At 46.9% G+C, this 20,240-nt stretch overlaps 2 protein-coding genes across 2 annotated transcripts; both read right to left on the bottom strand.

The window, feature by feature from the left end:
• Nucleotides 1-7,956: 7,956 nt before the first annotated feature.
• LOC148334591 (galanin receptor 2a) lies at nucleotides 7,957-10,519 on the bottom strand. Its single transcript, XM_088299582.1, has 2 exons — nucleotides 10,374-10,519; nucleotides 7,957-8,903 (listed from the first exon to the last, which is right to left on the bottom strand). The coding sequence occupies exon 2, from the start codon at nucleotides 8,878-8,880 to the stop codon at nucleotides 7,957-7,959; it is 924 nt and encodes a 307-aa protein (XP_088155708.1). The 5' UTR covers nucleotides 8,881-8,903; nucleotides 10,374-10,519.
• A 2,889-nt stretch (nucleotides 10,520-13,408) lies between these two features.
• Nucleotides 13,409-16,239, bottom strand: LOC148334590 (parathyroid hormone-related protein-like). The gene is made up of 3 exons (XM_088299189.1): nucleotides 16,148-16,239; nucleotides 15,628-15,747; nucleotides 13,409-13,840 (listed from the first exon to the last, which is right to left on the bottom strand). The coding sequence occupies exons 2-3, from the start codon at nucleotides 15,729-15,731 to the stop codon at nucleotides 13,456-13,458; spliced, it is 489 nt and encodes a 162-aa protein (XP_088155315.1). The 5' UTR covers nucleotides 15,732-15,747; nucleotides 16,148-16,239; the 3' UTR covers nucleotides 13,409-13,455.
• Nucleotides 16,240-20,240: the final 4,001 nt, after the last annotated feature.

The raw sequence follows: 20,240 nt of genomic DNA, 5'->3' as shown, positions 1-20,240 counted from the left end.
ATGCAGGACACGCCCACTCCGCAACACAATTTCACGCAGCAGTGGCGGCCGGCAAGTAACCGAGTACAAATACTTGCTTACAATTCCGAAGCTGATTTTTAGTGCCACTTCTGATGGATTAAACGATGAAAAGCACCTTAAGATAAGATGCCCTTTATTAGGCTCACAATGGGGAAATTCGAGATTCGAACCCAGGCCTCCTGGGGAGACTGGGTCCTGAACGCGGCGCCTTAGACCACTCGGCCATCCTGGCAGCCTTCTTCATCCTCACGAATGCAACAATTCAGACCCTAAAAGAATGGTGCTCTTTCACTTTTGGCCAACGCATATGCAAATGAACCTTACTTTTAAATAACTAAGTTGCACTTGTAACACTTCTCGGCCTGACTTATAAGCACGTGCCGTCGCTCGTAGACGGCTGGAGACTACGACTAACATCATGATGCCCGCTGGTAGCTTTGCCTCCACTAGCAACATGCTCATGTCCGACAAGTGTATGAAAGTTGTTCCGCTACTGTGCCGAAATTTCATATAGCAGTGGGGGGAAGAAAAAAAAAATTGCTAGTGAGATGCAGTCAGTCACTAGCGTATACTAGTAGTTCCTGACTTTTAGTGGCATTTTTAAACTAAACAACTGTTTGTACTTTTATTTAAATACAGAGTTGGAGTATCTGAAATACCGTTATTTATACAATTGTTAAGTGCACCTGTATATAAGCCGCAACTGCTCTAAAAAAAAAATGGAAATAAAAAAAAAAGATCACAGCCGCAGTTTTCTATAGTTTCAAAAATGACTTTTTTACTGCATGTCCAGAACAATTTTTACTGTGAATGCACATCAAGGTACATAGACAGAAACAGTGCCTTTTAGCTCAGCAGCAACTTTGCTCATTAAAACAGAACAGACCCAAGAGAAAAAAAAACAACAACAAAAAAAATGACATTTATTTTGTGTATTTTCTGAACTAGAAAGAAAATTCCACAGAAAAGCTGCAACCTTGTATTTGCCGCATAGTTCAAAATGGAGGAAAAAAGGAGCGGCGTATCTTCTGGAAAATACCGTATTCACAGTGGCCAGTGAAACATTGGTTTTCATATGATTTGGTTATGTATGATTTTTTTTTTTCTTTTCGTCTTAATGTTGTCATGTATTTAAGATAAGATAAGATGTCCTTTATTAGTCCCACAATGGGGAAATTTGAGATTCGAACCCAGGCCTCCTGGGGAGACTGGGTCCTGAACGCGGCGCCTTAGACCACTCGGCCATCCTGGCAGCCATTAAGTTGTATCAAAAGGACTGCAATCAATCAAATGTCAGACTTTCAAAATATAAGAATGGCGTCTTAAATCAACCCGAGATGGCTTCATAAATAGAAACAAGCCAATTGAGAATGAATAAGCTTTCTTGTTTCCCCTCACGGCCGTCTTAAAGGCGCTATCAAAAGTCATGAGGAAAGCATCCAATATTTTGTGGCGAAAAAAGATGATTTTCATTTGATTTTGTTCATCCTTTATATTTAGACCACACTGTTTGGGGGTGGAAAGTTGTACTTGGACTCTCTAAGACATATTTGTTGCTGTCCGTCATGGTTTCATGAGATTGGTTTAATTGGCCACATTTTGGTTTGCGTGTGTCACTGATTTGTAGTTTTGCTATATTTTTTATTGATTTGTTTTCCTTTTGCTGCACGCGTGCACCAGCGTCTGTGTTTTAGCTTGCAGGGTTTGTTGTTGTTGACCGAAAAATAGAAGAAGGATGAGGTTCCCGTCTGCGACGTTATTTAACCGCAGTCTCGGTCGAGCGCCGTGCGTGCGTTCAGTTTCGTAACTTTTTGCGCACCGGCCACACCGACTTGTTTGTTTCCGCAAGCCTCCCGTCAAGCATCCGACGTTCTTTTCTCGGGTGGTCAAATAATTCAACTACTTTTTTGTCGGGACGGGTGAATGTCATTACCGGGTGTCTGCATCCGGCCGACACCGTCGTATTTTTTATGGAGGATGCCGCTAGCGGCCACGGATACTTAAAAAAAAAAAAATTCAATCTGACTTTGAGTATCGGTAGCAGGAGTACTCAAGGAGTGAATAAACGTAAGGACACGTTGCGCACCCCCAAAACGAGAGACACTTTGTGTTTTTCCACGACATGCTGACGCAGCATTTCGCTCTTGTTGACCGACAGCCTTCACTTCTTCGATGTTTAGGTCTGGTCGAGTGTACTTTCTGCTCCTTCGCCTCCACCTTTGCTAACCGCCAATTTTAGTGCGCTGTCATGGCATTTTTCATGTATTTATTTATTTTTTCCTCTCTCTCTGCGCTGTTCACTAACAAGGCGCCAGTTTAAAAAAATGATGCGGCAGGCGTCCCCGTCCAAGAGGGGCGGCTTTCCTGGGAATGACTCGGCCGTATCTTTGTCACACTGCCAGCCTCCCGGATTAGCCTTCCAAGCCTTGATGAAGGCTCGGCCGCTTTTAGCCGATGATGTCACGCTTGATATGTGCTTGGCAGGACGTGCGGGCGGCGGACGAGAGGCAGGCGAGGGGGCTTGTATTTGCAGACGGTTTACTTTTGACCTCGTCAGATGCTTCTCTCTTTTTTTTTGTTTTTTTTTCTTTGTGCAGTTTCGGTTTCTGTGGTGCCTTGACTCACAAGTCAACAGTTGCTTGCATTTCTTTCTTTTTGCCGACTAAATTTTTGAAGGGACTCTTGGTTGTCTGTAGCAAGATGTTCTGTTGACTGTTAAGAACTCTCAGCGCTCTGGAATTCCCCCCACGTGGTCGCTCGGTTGTTAGAAATCGACAACCCGGATCCACCGTCGGGCGGTTCTTAGAAAGGTTCTCGAAGCGCTCGTCTGCCGGCAATTACACGATCACCTGTCGCAACACAATTGGTCTGACTTGCATCTGTCCGGTATTCAAATCCATCACAGCTCTGAAACTACTCTTAACCGCGTTGTCAAGCGTCTTGGAATGAATTCCCGCAAGGTTGAAGTTTCTATTCTGGTTTTGCCCAACTTTGTGCTGCTTTTGATATTCGTTTTGCTTCATTGCCTTGAACACGATAAAGACCTCGGAGGGGTCCGCTCTTGACTGTTTTTCCTCCAATTTCATCACCTGATCATTTTCAAGTTTGTCTTGGTGAACACAAATCAAATGAATGTTCTCCAGGGATCCATTCTTGATCCTCTCCTATTTAAATTACAACTGCGCATAAAAATGCTACTCTAGGTAGCGCCCGATTGTCTCGCTTCTCCGTGGAACAACGATTTGAGGTGCAGTTAGGTGCGACATGCTGACTCTTTTCTGTTCACGTGGACTGCTTCTCCTTTTCCTGGCAACCTGCGGATGATTCTGCAGGTCGGGCGTTCAAACATGGAGCCGGTGCAAATACACGCGAGAATCTTTTTTTTTTCTTCCGGCTTTGGCGTTTTCCTCGTCTTTCGAGGGAGCGCGAGACGTGCGGACCTTGGAATGGATGAGTTCGGTCTCGTTCGCCAGCTTCTGCGGCTTCGCTTCACGATCCAGCCTCGCTTTGGCTTCTCCGCGTGTCACCTCAGTTGGTCAGGAATATAACCGATATTTGTTTCTATTCTGCGCACGAGCAGCAAAAATGTTCAGTCGGTTGACTCATTTTAAGAGTTCCTCGTCCAACCATACGAACCATATTCATTTGGAATCATATTTGGTCAAATTACAACTTGTTTTTATTGGTCACTTGAGCACTTTTCAATTGGTTCATGGTCCTACAATTCGGATCCGATGAGTCAATTTGAAGAGTACAAGCTGTGTGTGTGTTTGTTTTTTGTTTTTGTTTTGGTAAATAGCTCTCTCAGTGAAAGTCCAAGGTGAACATCTTAGATTGAATAGTATGCATCAAGTCTGTGACACGTCATCCGACTGCGATTGCGCCGGATCTCCTCCACCAGAGATGCTTTGCAAAGACCGGCAGGCGCGATGCGTCGCCGGACGTTGTATTTTCAGCTTTGGACTGCGCTGTAACCGAATGCTGTCCGAAAGCAGCGACTTTGAGGGAGTTCTATAAATAAAGCGGCCACACTTGGCGGCATGGCCCACGGCATGATTAGCTCATGGCAGCGGCGGCGCGTTGTGGCCGCAACTTTCTCCCACTCACTCCAGGAGTGCGTGTGAAGAATGCGGTCTCGCAGGAATCCACCAACTTCCCTTCATATTGTGCGAGGGGCTTTGAACGCAAATTTGCTCATGAATGCTGCTCGTGAGTGGCGGGGAGGGCGGCGCCGCAGGCAGAGAGTTGGCCGTTAACGCTGGCTCGTAGGCACGTCTGCCTCAGTTATATTTGACAGCGTTGACTTTCAATTTGGTGCCCGTTACTTATTTGCTTTGGACGTTCAATTCCTGTTGAGCGTACAAAGGTTGAAATCGGCAACGAGCCGCAGATGAGCTGAGGCTATGGTTAGCTGTTAGTTTAGCCTTAGTTTTGATGGCTAAAATTAGAAAGCACGAGTCATTCATTTAACGAGCATGTAAATTTAGAAGGGCGAGCCGCTGTTTGTCATGAATCCAGGCTCACCCATGAGAGGTGAAAACCTGCAATGAGAGAGAGAGAGAGAAAACATATCTTAATAATCTTTATATCGAGAACGATGTATCCTATTTTTGTGGGCAGTCGCATCAATCCTACGAGCTTTAAACTCGAATTTGTTAAGTTAGACTTTATAACAGTAAACCATGCCTTCATGAGATCTTGGCAAGATGACCGTCATGCATTTTAGTTTGGAGTCAACCAGTCCTCCCTCAAGCGTATCCTACTGGTCCAAATGGTGCTGCTTGCTCGCCTTTTAACTGGCGCTCGGAAGGCGGATCGCGTCGCCCCATTCGTGGCCTCTCTGCACTGGCTCCCGGCGCACTAAAGACAATTGTTTTTGTCTTGAATTCTTTCAATGGGCTCGCCGCAGCGTTCCTCCCCGAGCTCCTCCGCGCTTGCGCACCCGCCCGCTGCCTCAGGTCTGCGGGTCGAGTGCTGCCGGCGGTACCGAGGACTAAGCGCAGCCTCAGGGGGATCGTGTCTTTTCTGTTGCCGGTCCTTCCCGATGGAATGACCTTTGACCCCCCATTGAACGTTCGGCAAGCCCCGCCTCCTTTCTGTCCACTTTTAAAACTCGTTTGAAGACGCATCTTTATTCTTTAGCTTTGGACTCGACTCGACGCGAGACTGCATATGTTAGTGTTTTCATTTGTGTTCTAATTTATTTTATTTCTTCATTAATTTCTGACACCTCATGGATTTGTCACAGCTCCAGCTGTTGTGAAATGCGCTAAACGAATCAAGTTGGATCGTATTCAACTATTGCTCGGAGTCTGTTCTCACTTCCTCGCTATCGAGAAATGGGAGCCCGTCGTATATCATTTACTTGTCACAATATGGCTCAAATCCGTCCAATTCCAATCGACAAATGACGCAGAAATTCAAATCCAAGCGTTTGCCACGTCTCGTTTTGCTTAAAAGCCCGCAGCCCGAGTCCTCGGCAAGGACGAGGAAGTTTGATGGTATTACGGCGATACGAGCCAATTTGCATTGGCTCCCGGTCCCTCGTGGGACCATATTTTTCAGCTTTTCATTTTTTTTCCCCTTGTTTCTCGTTAATATTTGTCAACTGTGGGCATGTTTTTGTGATTTATGACATCAATTGAAACGCCCAAATGTTCAAATAAACCATCGCGATCGTTTGCTCACTTAACACTAACGCATAATGTCGGAGACCAGTTAACAGCACGGAGCGTCGATTGTTACAATAATCCTAAGCCTTAAAACATATACTTCAACACCAAAAAAGTGTATGAGGAAGGCTGGCTTCATGCTAACACATTTTTTTTTCCCAAAATCAAATGAAATTAAAGTTGATTGCTTCGAATGAAGATGTTGCAAGATGAGTTTTGGGATCAGAGTTTGACGTCTATTTATAGTTTCAACTATCAACGTAGACAATGATCAACGTTTCATGAATTGTAAATTCTGTTTGCGTCTGCGTTTGGGCCAAGGCGGTCAACTTTTTCCTTTTTCACTAACAAATATTCTTTTCTGACTTGCGTCATCTCCCAAATGCAAATCATTTGGATGCACTTGCTCCGGTGCCTTTCATCTTTTATTGTCTGGAGGGGGCGCGACGCATCGTTGAAAACGAGCATCATGTTGATTTTGTGGCGTGACAAAGCAACATTGCAATTGTGCGCTCGCGCGTGTCGAACTGCGGCGGCGGGCGGCTTCTGATACATTTCCATCTGTCATCCTTGTGCACTCAGCGCATTGTGAGCGGCTCAGGCGAGGCGCGGCGCTGTCATGGAGTGACATTTTGGCTGCGGCTCCGCCATCATTGTTCTGAAAATAGGCTCAGCGAGTGGCAGCTAAAGTTCATGTCTGCTTCATTGTTTTATTTCAGGTTGAAAGTGATTGGATACAAACAGCTGGGCAAAAACAAAAAAATAAAATAAATAAGGGGCACGTATGAGACGGCAAAATAGATGATCTGCCAAATATCAGAGTTGACACCCCTGAGAATGTTTTGACACAATATGCACGGTAGACTGATGAACAAAAAAACATTTCCTCCATTTCAAGAAAAAAAAAGTTGGCACACAAAAAAAAAAAGAAGGAAGGAAACGGTTTAATGCAAACTTATCACATGATTTTTGGATTACATATTACAATATAATACAATTGTATTTATGTCCATGTATTTGGATATTCCAAAATATGAGCACTATTTTGGGGGTCTTTTTTTTTTTCATTTGTCTTGCCAATGTCAGCTCAATCCCCGCTGATCCTTTCGTTGACTTTTTAGCGGTTATTTTTGTCTCCTCAAAGCAAAAACATCGATTTATTTTTTCCTCATATTTTACAGCACAAGTTTCAGGTCGGAGGAGAATCCAAGGCATCAAACATGCCTTTGAACACAGTGAAGACAGTAGTCACCATCAAGAAGAAGAAGAACTCCCTCCAAATTCGGGGGTTTAAGCAGTGTTAGCACAATGCTTCTGCAGAAACATTTTTTAGCAAAAGCAGACGAGCGCACTTTGTATGCATTTGTGGTTCAGTCGAGTCTCTTTAAATGGTGACAGTGCAATGTGTACTTTGGAGGTGATTGGTTCATACTGAGCTCAGCCACATGCCCAGTAATGAGGTGTGCACACTTATGCAAACAACTGAAATGACTTTTTTTATTTGTACTTTATAATTGACATCGGGTGAAGCGCATGTTTTTGGAACGTGGTAAAACTCACGGCGCACACACGTGACAAAGGAATGCTGGGTTGGAACCCCTTGTTACAGCTCCTTCGGTGACAGACTTTGACACCCTCGCTGTACCAAAGAGAGATTTCGCCGCTCCTTCCTGCCGACTGCCGTCAGACTTTTTAACAAGAACATTGGGTCAGGCCTACAAACAGGAGGGCATTAGTACAATTGTGCAGTCCTAGGATGCAATATATACTACTACTGTACTTTCAGCCAAGGGTGTATTTAAATATCGACCAATGATGTATTTTGTTCACCATTACAGTATTCTTATAACAGTACTTCTATCACTGCAGTGTTTCTACCACTGCAGGATGTTCACCATTACAGTACTTTTATCATTGCAGTATTTTCAATCATTCAGTAGTTTTTATCATGACAGTGTTTCCCCCTCTGTATAATGGACCGGCATTAGGAGTGTTTCCTTACACTTGATAAGTTTATACTGTGTATATTTGCATGCTTTTTATGAATGTCTGCTGCTAATGTTGTACATGACGCCGCCGACTCTGTGTGATCTATATCTTTGCTGCTGTAACACCTCAAATTCCCCCATTGTGGGACTAATAAAGGACATCTTATTTCTTGTTTCACAACCGGCAACCGGACGTGCTCCTACGAGTCACTCATGCAGCCGAAATCGAAGCTGTCCATCGTTGCCGGAATGCCAAATAAGACTCCAATGAGGTCTCAAAAACTGTCCGCAGACACGCTGATGACCTGCGGCTGCACTCTGTTCCGATGACATCCCAAGAGCCAGGCCGCCCTCCTGTGGCGGTACCGCTTGGACAGCAGCACGTAGAGCACGGGGTTGACGCACGGGTGCAAGTATTGCAGCACCGTGCACATGAAGTAGAAGAGCTCCCAGGCCCGTCCGTGGCGGTAGAGGCCCAGGTAGACGCACAGCTCCAGTATATAGCCTGGCAGCCAACACGCCGAGAAGGTGGCGGCGGCCAAGAACACCATCAGCGAGGCCCGCCGCGTGTTCCTGCCGCTGGACGTGGACATCACTGGACTCTTGTGGAGAAACAGAGCCAGCCGCACATAGTTGAAGGCGATCACCAGCATGGGCATGAAGTAGAAGAGCACAAATTGGCTTAGGACCACTTGGTAGTGATGCTCCTGGATGGTGGGCAGGCAGAAGGTGAAGCTGACCAGGCTGGGACTCAGGCTCTCCTTGGTGGCAAACATTCGCAGAGGCAGACTGATGAGGAAACTCAAGGCCCAGACCAGCACAAACATGAGGACGATCAGGTCCATGGCCGGAGGCCGGTAAGGGTCGGTGATGATCATGGCGCGAGCCACCGACACGGCGCACAGCGAGTAGGTGCTGGCCGCCAGGCTGAAGGCCAACAGGAACTGGTAGACCTTGCAGGAAACGGCGCCCATGGGCCACGAGTGGCTGACGGCCGAGTGCAGGGTGAAGGGCATGAGCAGCAGCGTGAGGAAGTCGGCCAGAGACATGCTGAGGAGCAGGATGTCCAGCCGGTTCTTACGAAGCGTCTTGTACTTGGCGAACAAGGAGAAGACCAGCAGGTTGGCGCCCAGTCCGATGGCGAGGATCACGCCGCACGTGCAGGCAAACACCAGACTGTACGCGTTGGGAACGGCCATGTTTAGCCCTGGCTCCACTTCACCTGTTTGAAAGGGAAGATGTGGGCATTTCAGAAGGATTTGGAGCAATCAATGCCACCGGGAGGCAGAGCCCGAGAGACGAAGGCTCACCTGAACTGAAGAAAAAACACAAAAACTTGTTGGGTTTGAGGTTACGTTCACAAAAATTGGCAACCCCAACAGGATCGCTTTTTTTTTTTTTTTTAAATGAATCCAGTTGATCGTGTGGTTAAGGTTTGAACACCGGTCTTGGTCTCAAGAATTTTGGAGGTTGTCAGGTTTAAAAGGGTCCTGACGCCTTCTTAGACTGATTTAAATGCAGAGAACCAGAGGAATAACCAGGGAAGGTTTTGTCTTCTCTCCATCGCGGATGGGAGGAGAAGCCAGGAGGTGAAGTAGGCGTCTTGCCTGTTCAATCTCCCGCACTCTCTCTGACTTCTTCGACCATCCCTCTGGACTTTATTGAGAGGAAAACGAAACTTATGGAAATTGAAACTTAAACAGGCGTGTGGGTGTGCCAGTTGTGCGCATGTGTGCTGAAGCAATGATGTGCGTGTCTGTAATTATCATTGATACAAATAGTGTATAAAAACATGATTAAAAATACACAAACTATTTACATATTCTCACAAGGTCTTGGTCTTTTCTTGGACTGGCCTGATTGGAGATTGGAGATTCATCGAGACCAGTCTGGACCAGCACTGATCTGCTCTTCTACAACGTCAAGAAACTGCTTCAGTTCATGCGTTACTTGCCCCTAAACACCCTCGGAATGATTGTAACCTTTGCGCTGCTGTGCCTGACGTTTGTTTTTGTTTTTTTGTGGCTAATGTCAAAGGAAATTGAAATGAAAGAGAGCTGCTCTTGCATCTCTGGTCTGGGTCTTGCCGCTCTCAGCTTACGCCAGTCTCGATTAGTTGCAGTGTGGGCTCGTTTTGGACTTTTTGCAGTTTTCTGTCGCAGCAAGTCGGTCGACGTGCAGGGCTCAATCGCTTGCGCATTCAAGAAACAAACTGCAAATGAAAGCTCCGTGTTCTGCTTTGCAGAAGATGGCCCCAAAATGTTTGCTTGGCTTGTCTTTGTGTCCTTTCGCAAAACATTAACGCGAGCTCGTTAACTTTGCAACGCTGCAATGACGATTCTAGTGACTTCATTGCTAATTAAATCTTCCGGAGGCCTCGCTCATATCGACGAGAGGTCGGCTCGGATAGAAATTTGGCGGGGGGATGAAACGTGTGCGCAAATATGTCCTCCAATGAAACAACCAAAATGCCTTGAGGTACATATTCCAGTGGTGAACTTAATGACAAAGTTGCACAAGTCAAATTGAAACAATTTTTTGGGTATGTGTTTTTTTTTTTTTCTTTCATTGTTTGATCAATAAGTCAAAAATGACCGAGGCTAACGATATGAAAAGAAGCACCGTCAGCCTTGCGTCAAACCGGGTGTGCCCGAACCAGAAATCATTTCACAAATACACTGGGGACGCTCACCTTTTTTTCATCATCTTCATCATCCCTCAATGGAAAGCGGTATTTTGTCGCGTCCTCCTTCCTCATAACGACCAAGAGGAAGTTTAGCGCCGCAAAGGTGGCGGCCTCTCGGCCCCTCGCTCGTCTCGTCTCGTCTCCGCGTGCGATTGCTTAAAAGGCGGAAGAGCAAACATGACTTGGCTGGCGTTGCTTCTGGATGAGCGACTTTAAAGAGGACTGGCCAAAGAGCAGCTGGCGGAAGCAAAGACAAACACCTCCTCCTTCGCCGTGCTTGTCGCATCGCACGGGTCGTTTCGTAAGACGATAAGATTGCGCGGTCTCGTCCATCTCAACTCCATTTCGAGACATCCCGTCCTATCGTATGGTAAAGGTGGCCACGTCTACTCTTGTTCCCGTTCCCTGAGAACCTTTTGGGATCGTTTGTACTTCCTGCAACAAACATCCTTTTGGCCCCCGTCCGAAATCGCCACTCCAGCGTGTCATGCGTCCTGATCCACACCGCTTATCCTGTTCAGGGCCGCAGGAGGGTTCTGGAGCCGATCCCAGCTGACAACGGGCGAAAGGCTCACTACACCCTGAACGGGTCGCCAGCCCGTCACAGGGCAGACGTAGACACCGTCACTGAGTGGGAACTGAACCCAACTCGGGCGGGTGTACCACTACACCATCAGTGACCCACTCCAGCGTCTAAAATTATTTTCTTGATGATCGCTCTAGACCTCAGCGGAGCCGTCGCTGCAACTTCTCCGTCAATATTTCACTTAGACCCAATCGGGGAAGAGCATCGTTGGCATTACACGGGCCGGCAGTGCCGATTGGGAAGAGCCTTGCCCGATTTGAGTGACACACGGGCTGACATCCGATTGGACGACTGCATCAGCAAACGCTAACTTGAACCTCCTCGTGCAGCGAGAGAATGGTGACAGCGGCCTGTTGGGAATAAATGCAAACCATCTTATTGAAGAAATGTTTGAATTTTTCATCGACAAAGAGTTTTTGCACCGACCAGTCATTGAATTTCATTGACGGCCTGGTGCGTCCATTCTTGTGAAACTCGCATGCACTTCCTCCAGCGGCCTTCATTGATTGTCGCTTTTATTCCCTCCCCCTCATTATGGTGTTTGACTGATTGATTTTTTTCCCCCTTCTTCCGTTTTGCAAAAGCACTGTCGAATGAGCAATGAACCAAACGTTGACTGAGTCAACTTAAAAGAAAAAGTTGACACATTTTGCCCCGACGCATTTCTGGCGTTGCCCCCTGTTAAATACTCGAGTAATCGACGGACTAATCGATGGAATATTCAAACAAAGAAAAAAAAACCATACAATGTGCAAGGCATTCCCAACCAACCTTTGCAAACTGAAGAAGAAAAGCACAAGAAAGTCTTACGGAGTACATATTTAATGCTTGATGAATAACTGGACACATGACGCTCTCAGTGCAAGTCAAGAACATGAAACCACAGTGCGTGGCACACTTGTTCTATAAAAAATAAACTATAGCGCCATGAGAGTGGCTTGGACGAGTTACATCCAATAAGTTACATCCACGAGGAATATTTGGGCGGCCGACAAAAAGAGAGAGAGAGAGAGAGAGAGAAAGCAGGACCATGGAAATGACCTCATCGGCCACAAAAGAACATGTCCTCGATTCGGCTAAAGTGCATTATGGGATTCAGTCAGCAGCACGGCAATACATTCACCACAATAAATATACACTTTCAAGATGAAATAAATGATGGCAGCGCAGTTGGAGCCCGTGCTTTCGGTCAGGTCGGCAGTTTGTGGAGATGCTCCCAATAAATATGGAACTGCGAGGTGTTTCCGGATGCCAGTTTGCCATCGAACGCTCAAATACAAAAACAAGGCCAAAGTCTTACAGCGACTCACGAGGAGCCCTGCTTTGTGTCTTGCAGGTGGAGCCCGCATCCAATCGCACAGACCCTGGCCCAACACACAATTGGAAATATTGAACTCGTTTCATATTTACCAGCATCGGCCCTGACTGTTTTCCAAGCGGATCAGGGGGAGGGGGGAATTGGGCCAGTTAATAACTCACTCAACACACACCGCACCACATCGTTCTGACTTAGGATAAGCGTTTAGAGCAGGGGTCCTCAGTCCTGTTCCTCGAGGGACGCCGTGGCCGTCTGTTTTCCATCTCTCCCTGCTGCAGCACACCTGATTCAAACGAACGGATTGATGAAAATCCTGATCATTTGCGGCTAGAGCAGATGGAAAACAGGCAGGACAGAGTCCCTCGAGGAACAGGATTGAGGAGTCCTGTTTTGGAGACACGGACACCAGGAAAAAAAACACGCTTAACCTCTAAAGCCCAAGACAGAGCAGGAGACACGAGACGTTGGAGTTGCTCTTTTGTTTTCCGAAGGGAGGCAAAACGCTCAAATTCGACCCGATTGTCAGAATGCATACTCTCAAAATGCGAAAAAAGGGCACACTCATCTGATGAGGTCGTAAAATATATAACAGGCTTAACATTTACCGTTATCGGCCCAAAGCATTTTCTGACAAGATCAGGGTGGAGGGGGAAAAAAACCTCTTCACACCACATCATTATCGCTCACGATAATTTCGATCTTTTAGAGAAATACGACAGTCGGAATGAAAAATGCCCGATTATCATGAAGGGTGCATCCCGCTTTAGTCGTTAGGTATACTCAAAATAGGAAAATAAACTTTCATTCTTTGATATTGTAAATATTTCTCACGTTTAACATTAACGATTGACCATTTTCCAAAACAGCACGCTTTGGGGTCATTGTTTGAAAGGGAGGAGACATATGCAAATCAGGCCTGAGTATCGGTACACGCGTCGCCCGAGTTAAACATCAGATTTGTAAAACTGAATTTGCGTGAACACACAAAATGAAATTGTGACTACTGAACAGGTATCATCCCCGACACCACAGGACTCGGGGTCATCTTTCATAGACACCTCATAATCGGGCCTTTGGCATGATTGATGGCAAGAGGGAAATGAGTGAAATTGGGCCCGATTGCGGGTCAGCGTGTACTACGCCTTAGAGTGCAGCGTCGCGCCGGCCGACGCGTCCAGAGTCCGTCAGTCTCGAGTTTGGGTGGAGCGGGTCCTCCTCCGCTTCTTGTCACCCTCTCTGCGCCGACCCAGCCTGGCCTTTTTTTTCCTCTTGGTGGCCACCTTGAGTGGTTGGTCCTTGTAGGCCAGCGCCTTGTTGGTCTCCTGCGGCAGCACGGGGCCCTCGCGCTCCGGCCCGAACCTGTGGGGCAGGTCCTTGGTGGCCTCCGGGGGCTTTTGGTGGAGGTCGTTGCCGCTGAAGTCGAGCGAAGTCCTGCCGTGCGCCGGCGGCGCCGGCTGCTCGGCCGTGTGCACCTCCTGCAGGAGCTCCTGCAGCCACAGGCGACGCTTCAGCTCCTGCATGCTGCGGCCTTTGTCGTGCATCAGCTGGGCGTGACTCACTGACCGCCGCCTGCCGGCAGAGGGCGACATTGGACAAAACGGTCACAGAGGAGACTTTGATGCCTGCTGACGTGTTTTAACCTTGCGTCTTTGTCAAAATGTACGCTCCGATGTCCGTCTGCAGGTTTGACAGCGACAGTCAAGTGGCACTTGGTGGCAAAGTGAGCGTGACGAGGCTCAAGTCATTGATCACCACACCAAGTTCAGGCACGGTTTGCTCATGCAATCAAGCCAAGAGTCAACCAATGTGTGAAATAAACCCTTCTGCAAAGCAACGGGCACACAACAAACAACTGCCCAATACCAAAGCAATAATGGGGGAACCATTTGAAGCACGAAGCTTTATGGAATGAGGTCATCTACGCCCTTTCGCCTGACGGTATTGTCGCGTTGTTCTTGAAGGATTCGTTCAAAATGAAATCAAATGAATGAATGGAGGCGTGGGGGGCCTGGCGGAAGCGGTATGATTCGCTGAACGAATCTTTTTACCGATTGTTTTTGTTGACCTGATTTTAATGAATCGGTTCGCTTCAAAGTACTGTCGTGCCCATCACTATCTTGCAGGGAGCGTCAAGTCACATTTTCGATGGGGAAAGTCACTAAGTTACCTTTGAAATCAAGTCAGCGGTCAGGTAACCAAGTTACTTTTTCAAGGTCACTGTGGCAATGCTGCGAACGTGGGCAGAGGCGGCAAAAGACACAAGACAGAAACGTCAACAAAAGAGTCCTTAAAGTGGAAATAAACGTGTATTGTAAGAATTCAAAGAAGGGTTTTGTTGACAAAATTAGAAAAAAAAATTATATATATATATATATATATATATATAAAAATCAAATGTGCTGTCACTTTTTTACCTACAGTACTCACAGCGCTTCGCGCTATTAAGACTGACCAGCAAAAATCTCATCTACACGCAGGCTGTTGCGAGAGACTTTTAAAAAAATGTTTTGCCTCACCCCTTTGGCATCTTTTTGCACTCACTGACAACGATGACCGACTCGAACGTTTCCATGACAGCCCGAATCCTCCCTCAACACGCCGGCTGTCAAGTCAAACTTGCAAAAAAAAATCATTTGAAAAATAATTCAATCCTCTTTGCTCTTCCCTCTTTCTGTGATTTGCGCGCACTCACGGTCAACAATGAGGCGCTCTAAAGCAGCCACTGCAGTCCAAAAACTGACATTTGAAAAAACTGTATAACACGAAATTTCCTCAAGTGAGCACAATAACTCTCATCATGTTCCCTTAACTTCTCTGCTCTGTGTTCCTTCATGTCGTTCTTGCTACTGTCCTTGTTCAAATATTTGTACTTGGTCAAATAATAACGGACCCCGGCAAAGTTCCTACTCGCTAATCTCCATTGCTACTTTTCTATGGTGGACAATATATTTCACAAAAAGGCACTCTCTAATGGACTATTACGAATGCGGGGGTCATTTGCAGAGCTTTAAAAAAAAATGCAAATAAAGTGTGAAGGATGAAGCACACATCGGTTTACAAGAGTAGGGAGTAAAAGTGTCTGAAAAATAAATGCTCAAGTCATGTACCGATTCCAGGAATTCGACTTAAGTGCGCTTCCCACCAACAAAGTTATTGGTGGTAAAGTTCGGTTGAGTACAGCAGAGGGCAGCAATAACCACTTTGTGCTTGAGCCCGTGACCACCAAACAGTGTGGGAATACTTTTGCCTTTTCGGAATCAATTCCAAAAGCGAGTAAAGGAAAATCACGTTTTGTGTCAAGCGGAACGACTCGACCTGAGCGAGCGACAGGCAACTTTCAACACTGACAAACTCACATTCTGCCACTGAGGGCGTCCACTGGCCTCCCGTAAGGCGTCACAGGAGAACACAGCAAGAACACAGCCAGACTCCACTGATGAAGTAGCACCACGGAGCACATCCTTCCACACGAACAACTGCAAAACACACCGTTTTTGTTAGGTAGTCAGATCGTTGATTTCCAAAAAAAGATCTGCATGTTGTCACTGGCTTTTCAGTTCAGACAAGTGAGAGAACAACCAACTGCTACTTACATGATACTTTTGTCAGTGACCCCCCCCCCCCCCTTCAAAAGATCCAGCCGGGAGCTCCTAAAGATGAGCCCCTTGTTCATAAAACAATGTGAAATTATTTGGGCCAATACAAAGCAGCCCGGTTAAAAGTTCTGTGCAGATCCATTGACGTGAAGGCAGCCTGGGGAAATCCCCCGCCAGTCTTTTCCATTCATTTGCCTCCCAACAGCGTGAGCAGGGCTATTTATTTCTGCCCGATGCCCCAATTAAAAAACAAAACAAAAAGCAGGATAAAGATAGTCACCCTGCAGCAGAAGCAGTTGAAACGGCAGCACTGGCTCGCAGCCCACCAACTGCACTCCAACTTGAGGTGGTCTCACGAAGACTGGAGCATCTTCTGTGGTGGTCCGCACTGTGGCTTCTGAGAGGCTGCTTCACTCTGAGTCAGCCTGTGTGGCTGGGAAAAGGTGGGGAGGGGGGTGGCTGAAGATGCAGGCACCACCTCGGCTCCGACCCGCACAGTTCAGTCCTTAGCACCCTCCCCGCCCTCAAAAGCCCACCACCCCTTCCCCCAGTTTGCACTCACCTGCACTGACAAGAAGGTGGCGTCCGTGAAATTCTCGCAGCGTACGACTTGTTTGGTCCACAGTCTTGACACAGGTTGCAAAGTCAAAGATTGAAGTCTTTTTGTGGCCTTTGTTACGACAGGTTTCCTCCGGCCCAAAAGTCAAACGCAATCGACCGTCTCAGAATTGTAAGCAACAGATAGTTTTCATTCCCGTCATTGCTTTTGAAACTGAGACACTCGATCGACGTCATTCTCCATTCTTGACGCTAGCGATTACATTTCTCAAGATGCACCAGAAGAAAACAATGCGACTGCCGCACTGTTGTGACGTCACGGCAAAACTATCGCTCGCTGTCAGGGCACCGACACGGGTGACGACCATTGACCTGAACTGAACCAGGACAAACATTGCATTTGGGTCGCTCTAAAGACACCTTAAAAAGCTTTTCTCAAGGGAACCAAAAGTCTCATCCTCGGGATTTGAGGCATTTTCTCACAGGTATATGTAAAAAAAAATGACAAACTTGTCCTTCTACGGTGCGCTTTCCATTTCATTGTCAAAAGCCATTCATCCAAGAAACAGAAAAGCCAGACCCCTGCTGAGCATTTGCGAATATCTCAAGGGGTCTACAGTTTAGTCAATGGTGTTTGGTGCCAGTAGCCCTTCGACAGGTCCACCACCACTGACGTCTTGTCTAAAGCCAGCGGTCTCGAACTTGGCTTTGAAATCGGACCAGCAAATCTGTGCGGTTGTCCGATCCGACTTCATCTTCACCTTCAGGAGCCGTCTTAAGCGAGACCCTTTCTTTCTCAGCAGCACTTCGAAGTAGTCGGTTACATCTCGGCTAGATTCCTGTCATGCACTTGACTTTGGAGTCAGCCAGCCCTCCAACCACCGAGCACCTGCCCGCTGCCTCAGGTCTGCGGACCAAAACCAAACGTCTTCTGTTGCTGGTCCTTCTCTCTGAAATGACCTTCCGTTAAATGTCAGGCAAGCCCCGCCCGCTATCGCCCCCTTTTTTTTTTTCAACTTGTTTTTGACCCAGCATGAAAACTGTTCACTCCTCTGCTGTTTTCTGGTGTCTACTGCATTTGTGTTTGCATTCTTAAGTTGTGCTTTCATTGGCAGCTTTCACTGTGTTTGTTGTTGAATTCTTGCGATTTATGTTGTCCTGTCTGTGAGGTGCTTTGTTAGAAATGTGCCACTTGTGAAATGCGCAATATAAATCAGGTTGCATTGTATTATATATTGGATTGGGTGTTCTTCTCGGGCGGGGCGGGTTACTTAAAAATCAAAGTTCTTTTTTTTTTTGTACTACAGGTCGTCATTTTCTCGACAGATTTAACAAATCTGGCAAAGAGAAAATTGGGAAAAATGCACACCTCCTAACTGCAATAAAGTGTCCGATGAAAAAGGAGGTCAGGAGTGACAGGTGCGCGCGCGACCACCACGGTGGTCATGTGTTACCGTACAAGTCAGCGGGGGAGGGGCCGCTTTGGTCCAAAGTACACAGCAAGGTCCTAACCACTTGCCCAGGGGAGAATGACCAGAACCTCAGAGAAACCCAAACCACAGCCTCTCAGTGTGCACCATTCAGTGGATTGCACCCCCCCCCTCCTACCTGCAACATCCCCGCCTCTTGTCGCCAATCCTTACCTTAGCAAAGAAGCTCACCGCCGCTTGGTTACGGCGGCTTCTGAGGCCGCTTTCCACCCGGGCTGGGCAGGAAAGTGTGGCATTGGGCAAGAAAGGGCAAGAGTTGAATTGGAAGAACTCAGAAGCCCCAACCAAATGGTGGACTTTCCTCTCGTCAGGATCTACCGGATTACAGGCAACCTCTGTTCCGTTTTAGCGCGGGGTTGAGGGGGGAATGTTTCAGACCCTTGTTGCGGCAAACCCACAAGCCGTACAGTATGTACACGAAAACACAACCGGAGCACTGAGCAATTACATTCTCTCTTTTCTAATCTCCTTCCATTTAGATGCCTATAAAAGATTAAAAATAAGAGCTATACGACAGAAGGAAAAAAAATCAAACATTATTTTTGTCCAGACAGTTCCAAAAGAAAAATGGATATCGCTTGCGAGGAAAATATTAATTTTGACCGACTATTTTTCAGATCAGAATTGAGTTGATTGAAGTCAATTTTTAATGAAGGGGGGGGGGGATGTAATGACATGGGATAGTTAAACGTTTATGAACATTTTAAATATGAAATAGGATATTTAATGGAATCGTTTGTCCGGGCGGTCGTGGTGACGACGCCTGCCTAGCACATCCGCCTACAGTGCGGAGGTTGTGGGATCAATTTCGTCTCTGGCCTTCTTGTGCGCGAGTTTGCATGTTCTCCCCTTGCCTGCGTGGCTTTTCTTCGGGTACTCCAGTTTCCTCCCACATTCCAATAACATGCACGGCGTCTTGATTGGACACTCGAAATTGGCCCACGGTGTGATTGTGAGCGCGGATTGGTCGTTTGCCTTTGCGTGCCCTGCGATTGGCTGGCAACCATTTCAGGGTGTAGCCCCGCCTACTGCCCGAAGACAGCTGGGAAGGGCGCCGGCGACCCTCACGAGGACAAGCGAAACAAATCATTGACGTCGGGATGATTTGTCTAGTTGGGTGGATTTCCTTCAACGCGAGGGCCAACTTTCTCATTGTTTTATGCGTGGTGGAGGTTTGACGTGGAGGACCCAAATGCAGGGAAGCGAGGGGAACTTTCAGGGTATTTGATTTAAGGAAACGGAAAAAGGCAAACAAGGCACTGGCAACATAAAAAAAATAATGAAGTTGAAAATAACCCAAGAAGTCGACTTGACAATTGACATCCAACACTGAACCGACAAGGACTGAACGAAAAGACGGAACTAAATACACACGAATGACAGAGACAACAAGGAACATCCGGTCAAGGCTTGGAGGGAGCCGATTGGCGAACACAAGCGACCGCACGGGCGGACACGAGACAAAGAAACCTGCAACTAAATACGAAACCAAAAGAGATTTTTTTAAAAAAGTAAACATTTCTGCTCTGTTTTTTGCAGACTACGAAATGCCGAAAATTCCCGTTTGATTCCTCCAAATAAAAGCGAGCGGCATGCCAATGATGACGTGAATCTTGATTTATGATGGCGGCCACTCCCATAAGTGCAAAATTGCGACGTTGACATCAGCTCCCATCGGCGAGCGCCACGCTCGCACTGGGCGTCCACCGGCAGCATTTGCTGGAAAACAGCCCACAAATAAATAAATATAAAAAGAATACAGTGACCTTTTGTAAGCTCAGCCGTCCCGGTCACCTCCTGTGCAAATGAGCTTCGGACCGCCTAACGGGCGGAAAATTGAACAAGACGAAGAGGAGAAAAAGTTTGTGGGCCGGTTGGCTTTCACGCCGCGTGCCAAGTGATGTGTTGTTTTGTTTGGTGCGTCATGGCGACCGCCCGCCACCTACTTTGCGCTTCTTCGCATGAATGCGCCCAACACGCATTTGACTAAAGTCACTCGACACTCGTCGCACGTTTTACTTTGGGAAGGTTACTTGGCGACATTTGCATTCTGACACTTGCGGCCAAACGAAAAGTCAGCAAAGTACTGCTTAGTGCCGCATTTCACTTTCTGGCGGTCAGCGACGATGAGATAACATCACTTGAAGGTGAGGAAAAGAAGATTCTGGCTTGTACGCTTCCCTGAATAAGATGAAAATTTGTCACTCCCAATTGAAATTTACCGTCGGAGAAAATAGGTCGATAGGCTTAACATAGTCGTCATATTAAAGACACCTTTGTTTTTTGGTTTGTTTTATTTTTATCTTTTTTTTAGAAAAAAAAATC

This window comes from Idiotropiscis lumnitzeri, chromosome 6 (genome assembly GCF_059441095.1).
Source record: "Idiotropiscis lumnitzeri isolate Australia: NSW breed Sydney's pygmy pipehorse chromosome 6, RoL_Ilum_1.0, whole genome shotgun sequence".
Classification (NCBI taxonomy): domain Eukaryota; kingdom Metazoa; phylum Chordata; class Actinopteri; order Syngnathiformes; family Syngnathidae; genus Idiotropiscis; species Idiotropiscis lumnitzeri.
The sequence above is the reverse complement of the archived record's forward strand: the minus strand, read 5'-3'. Positions and strand labels throughout refer to the sequence as shown.

What these genes read in the sequence shown, in the direction of transcription:
- LOC148334590 (XM_088299189.1), bottom strand. Translation starts at nt 15,731, where the DNA reads ATGTGCTCCGTGGTGCTACTTCATCAGTGGAGTCTGGCTGTGTTCTTG. An exon ending in GACGCCCTCAGTGGCAGAAT is followed by an intron (nt 13,841 to 15,627) that starts GTGAGTTTGTCA and finishes CTCTGCCGGCAG; the next exon opens with GCGGCGGTCAGTGAGTCACG.
- LOC148334591 (XM_088299582.1), bottom strand. Translation starts at nt 8,880, where the DNA reads ATGGCCGTTCCCAACGCGTACAGTCTGGTGTTTGCCTGCACGTGCGGC.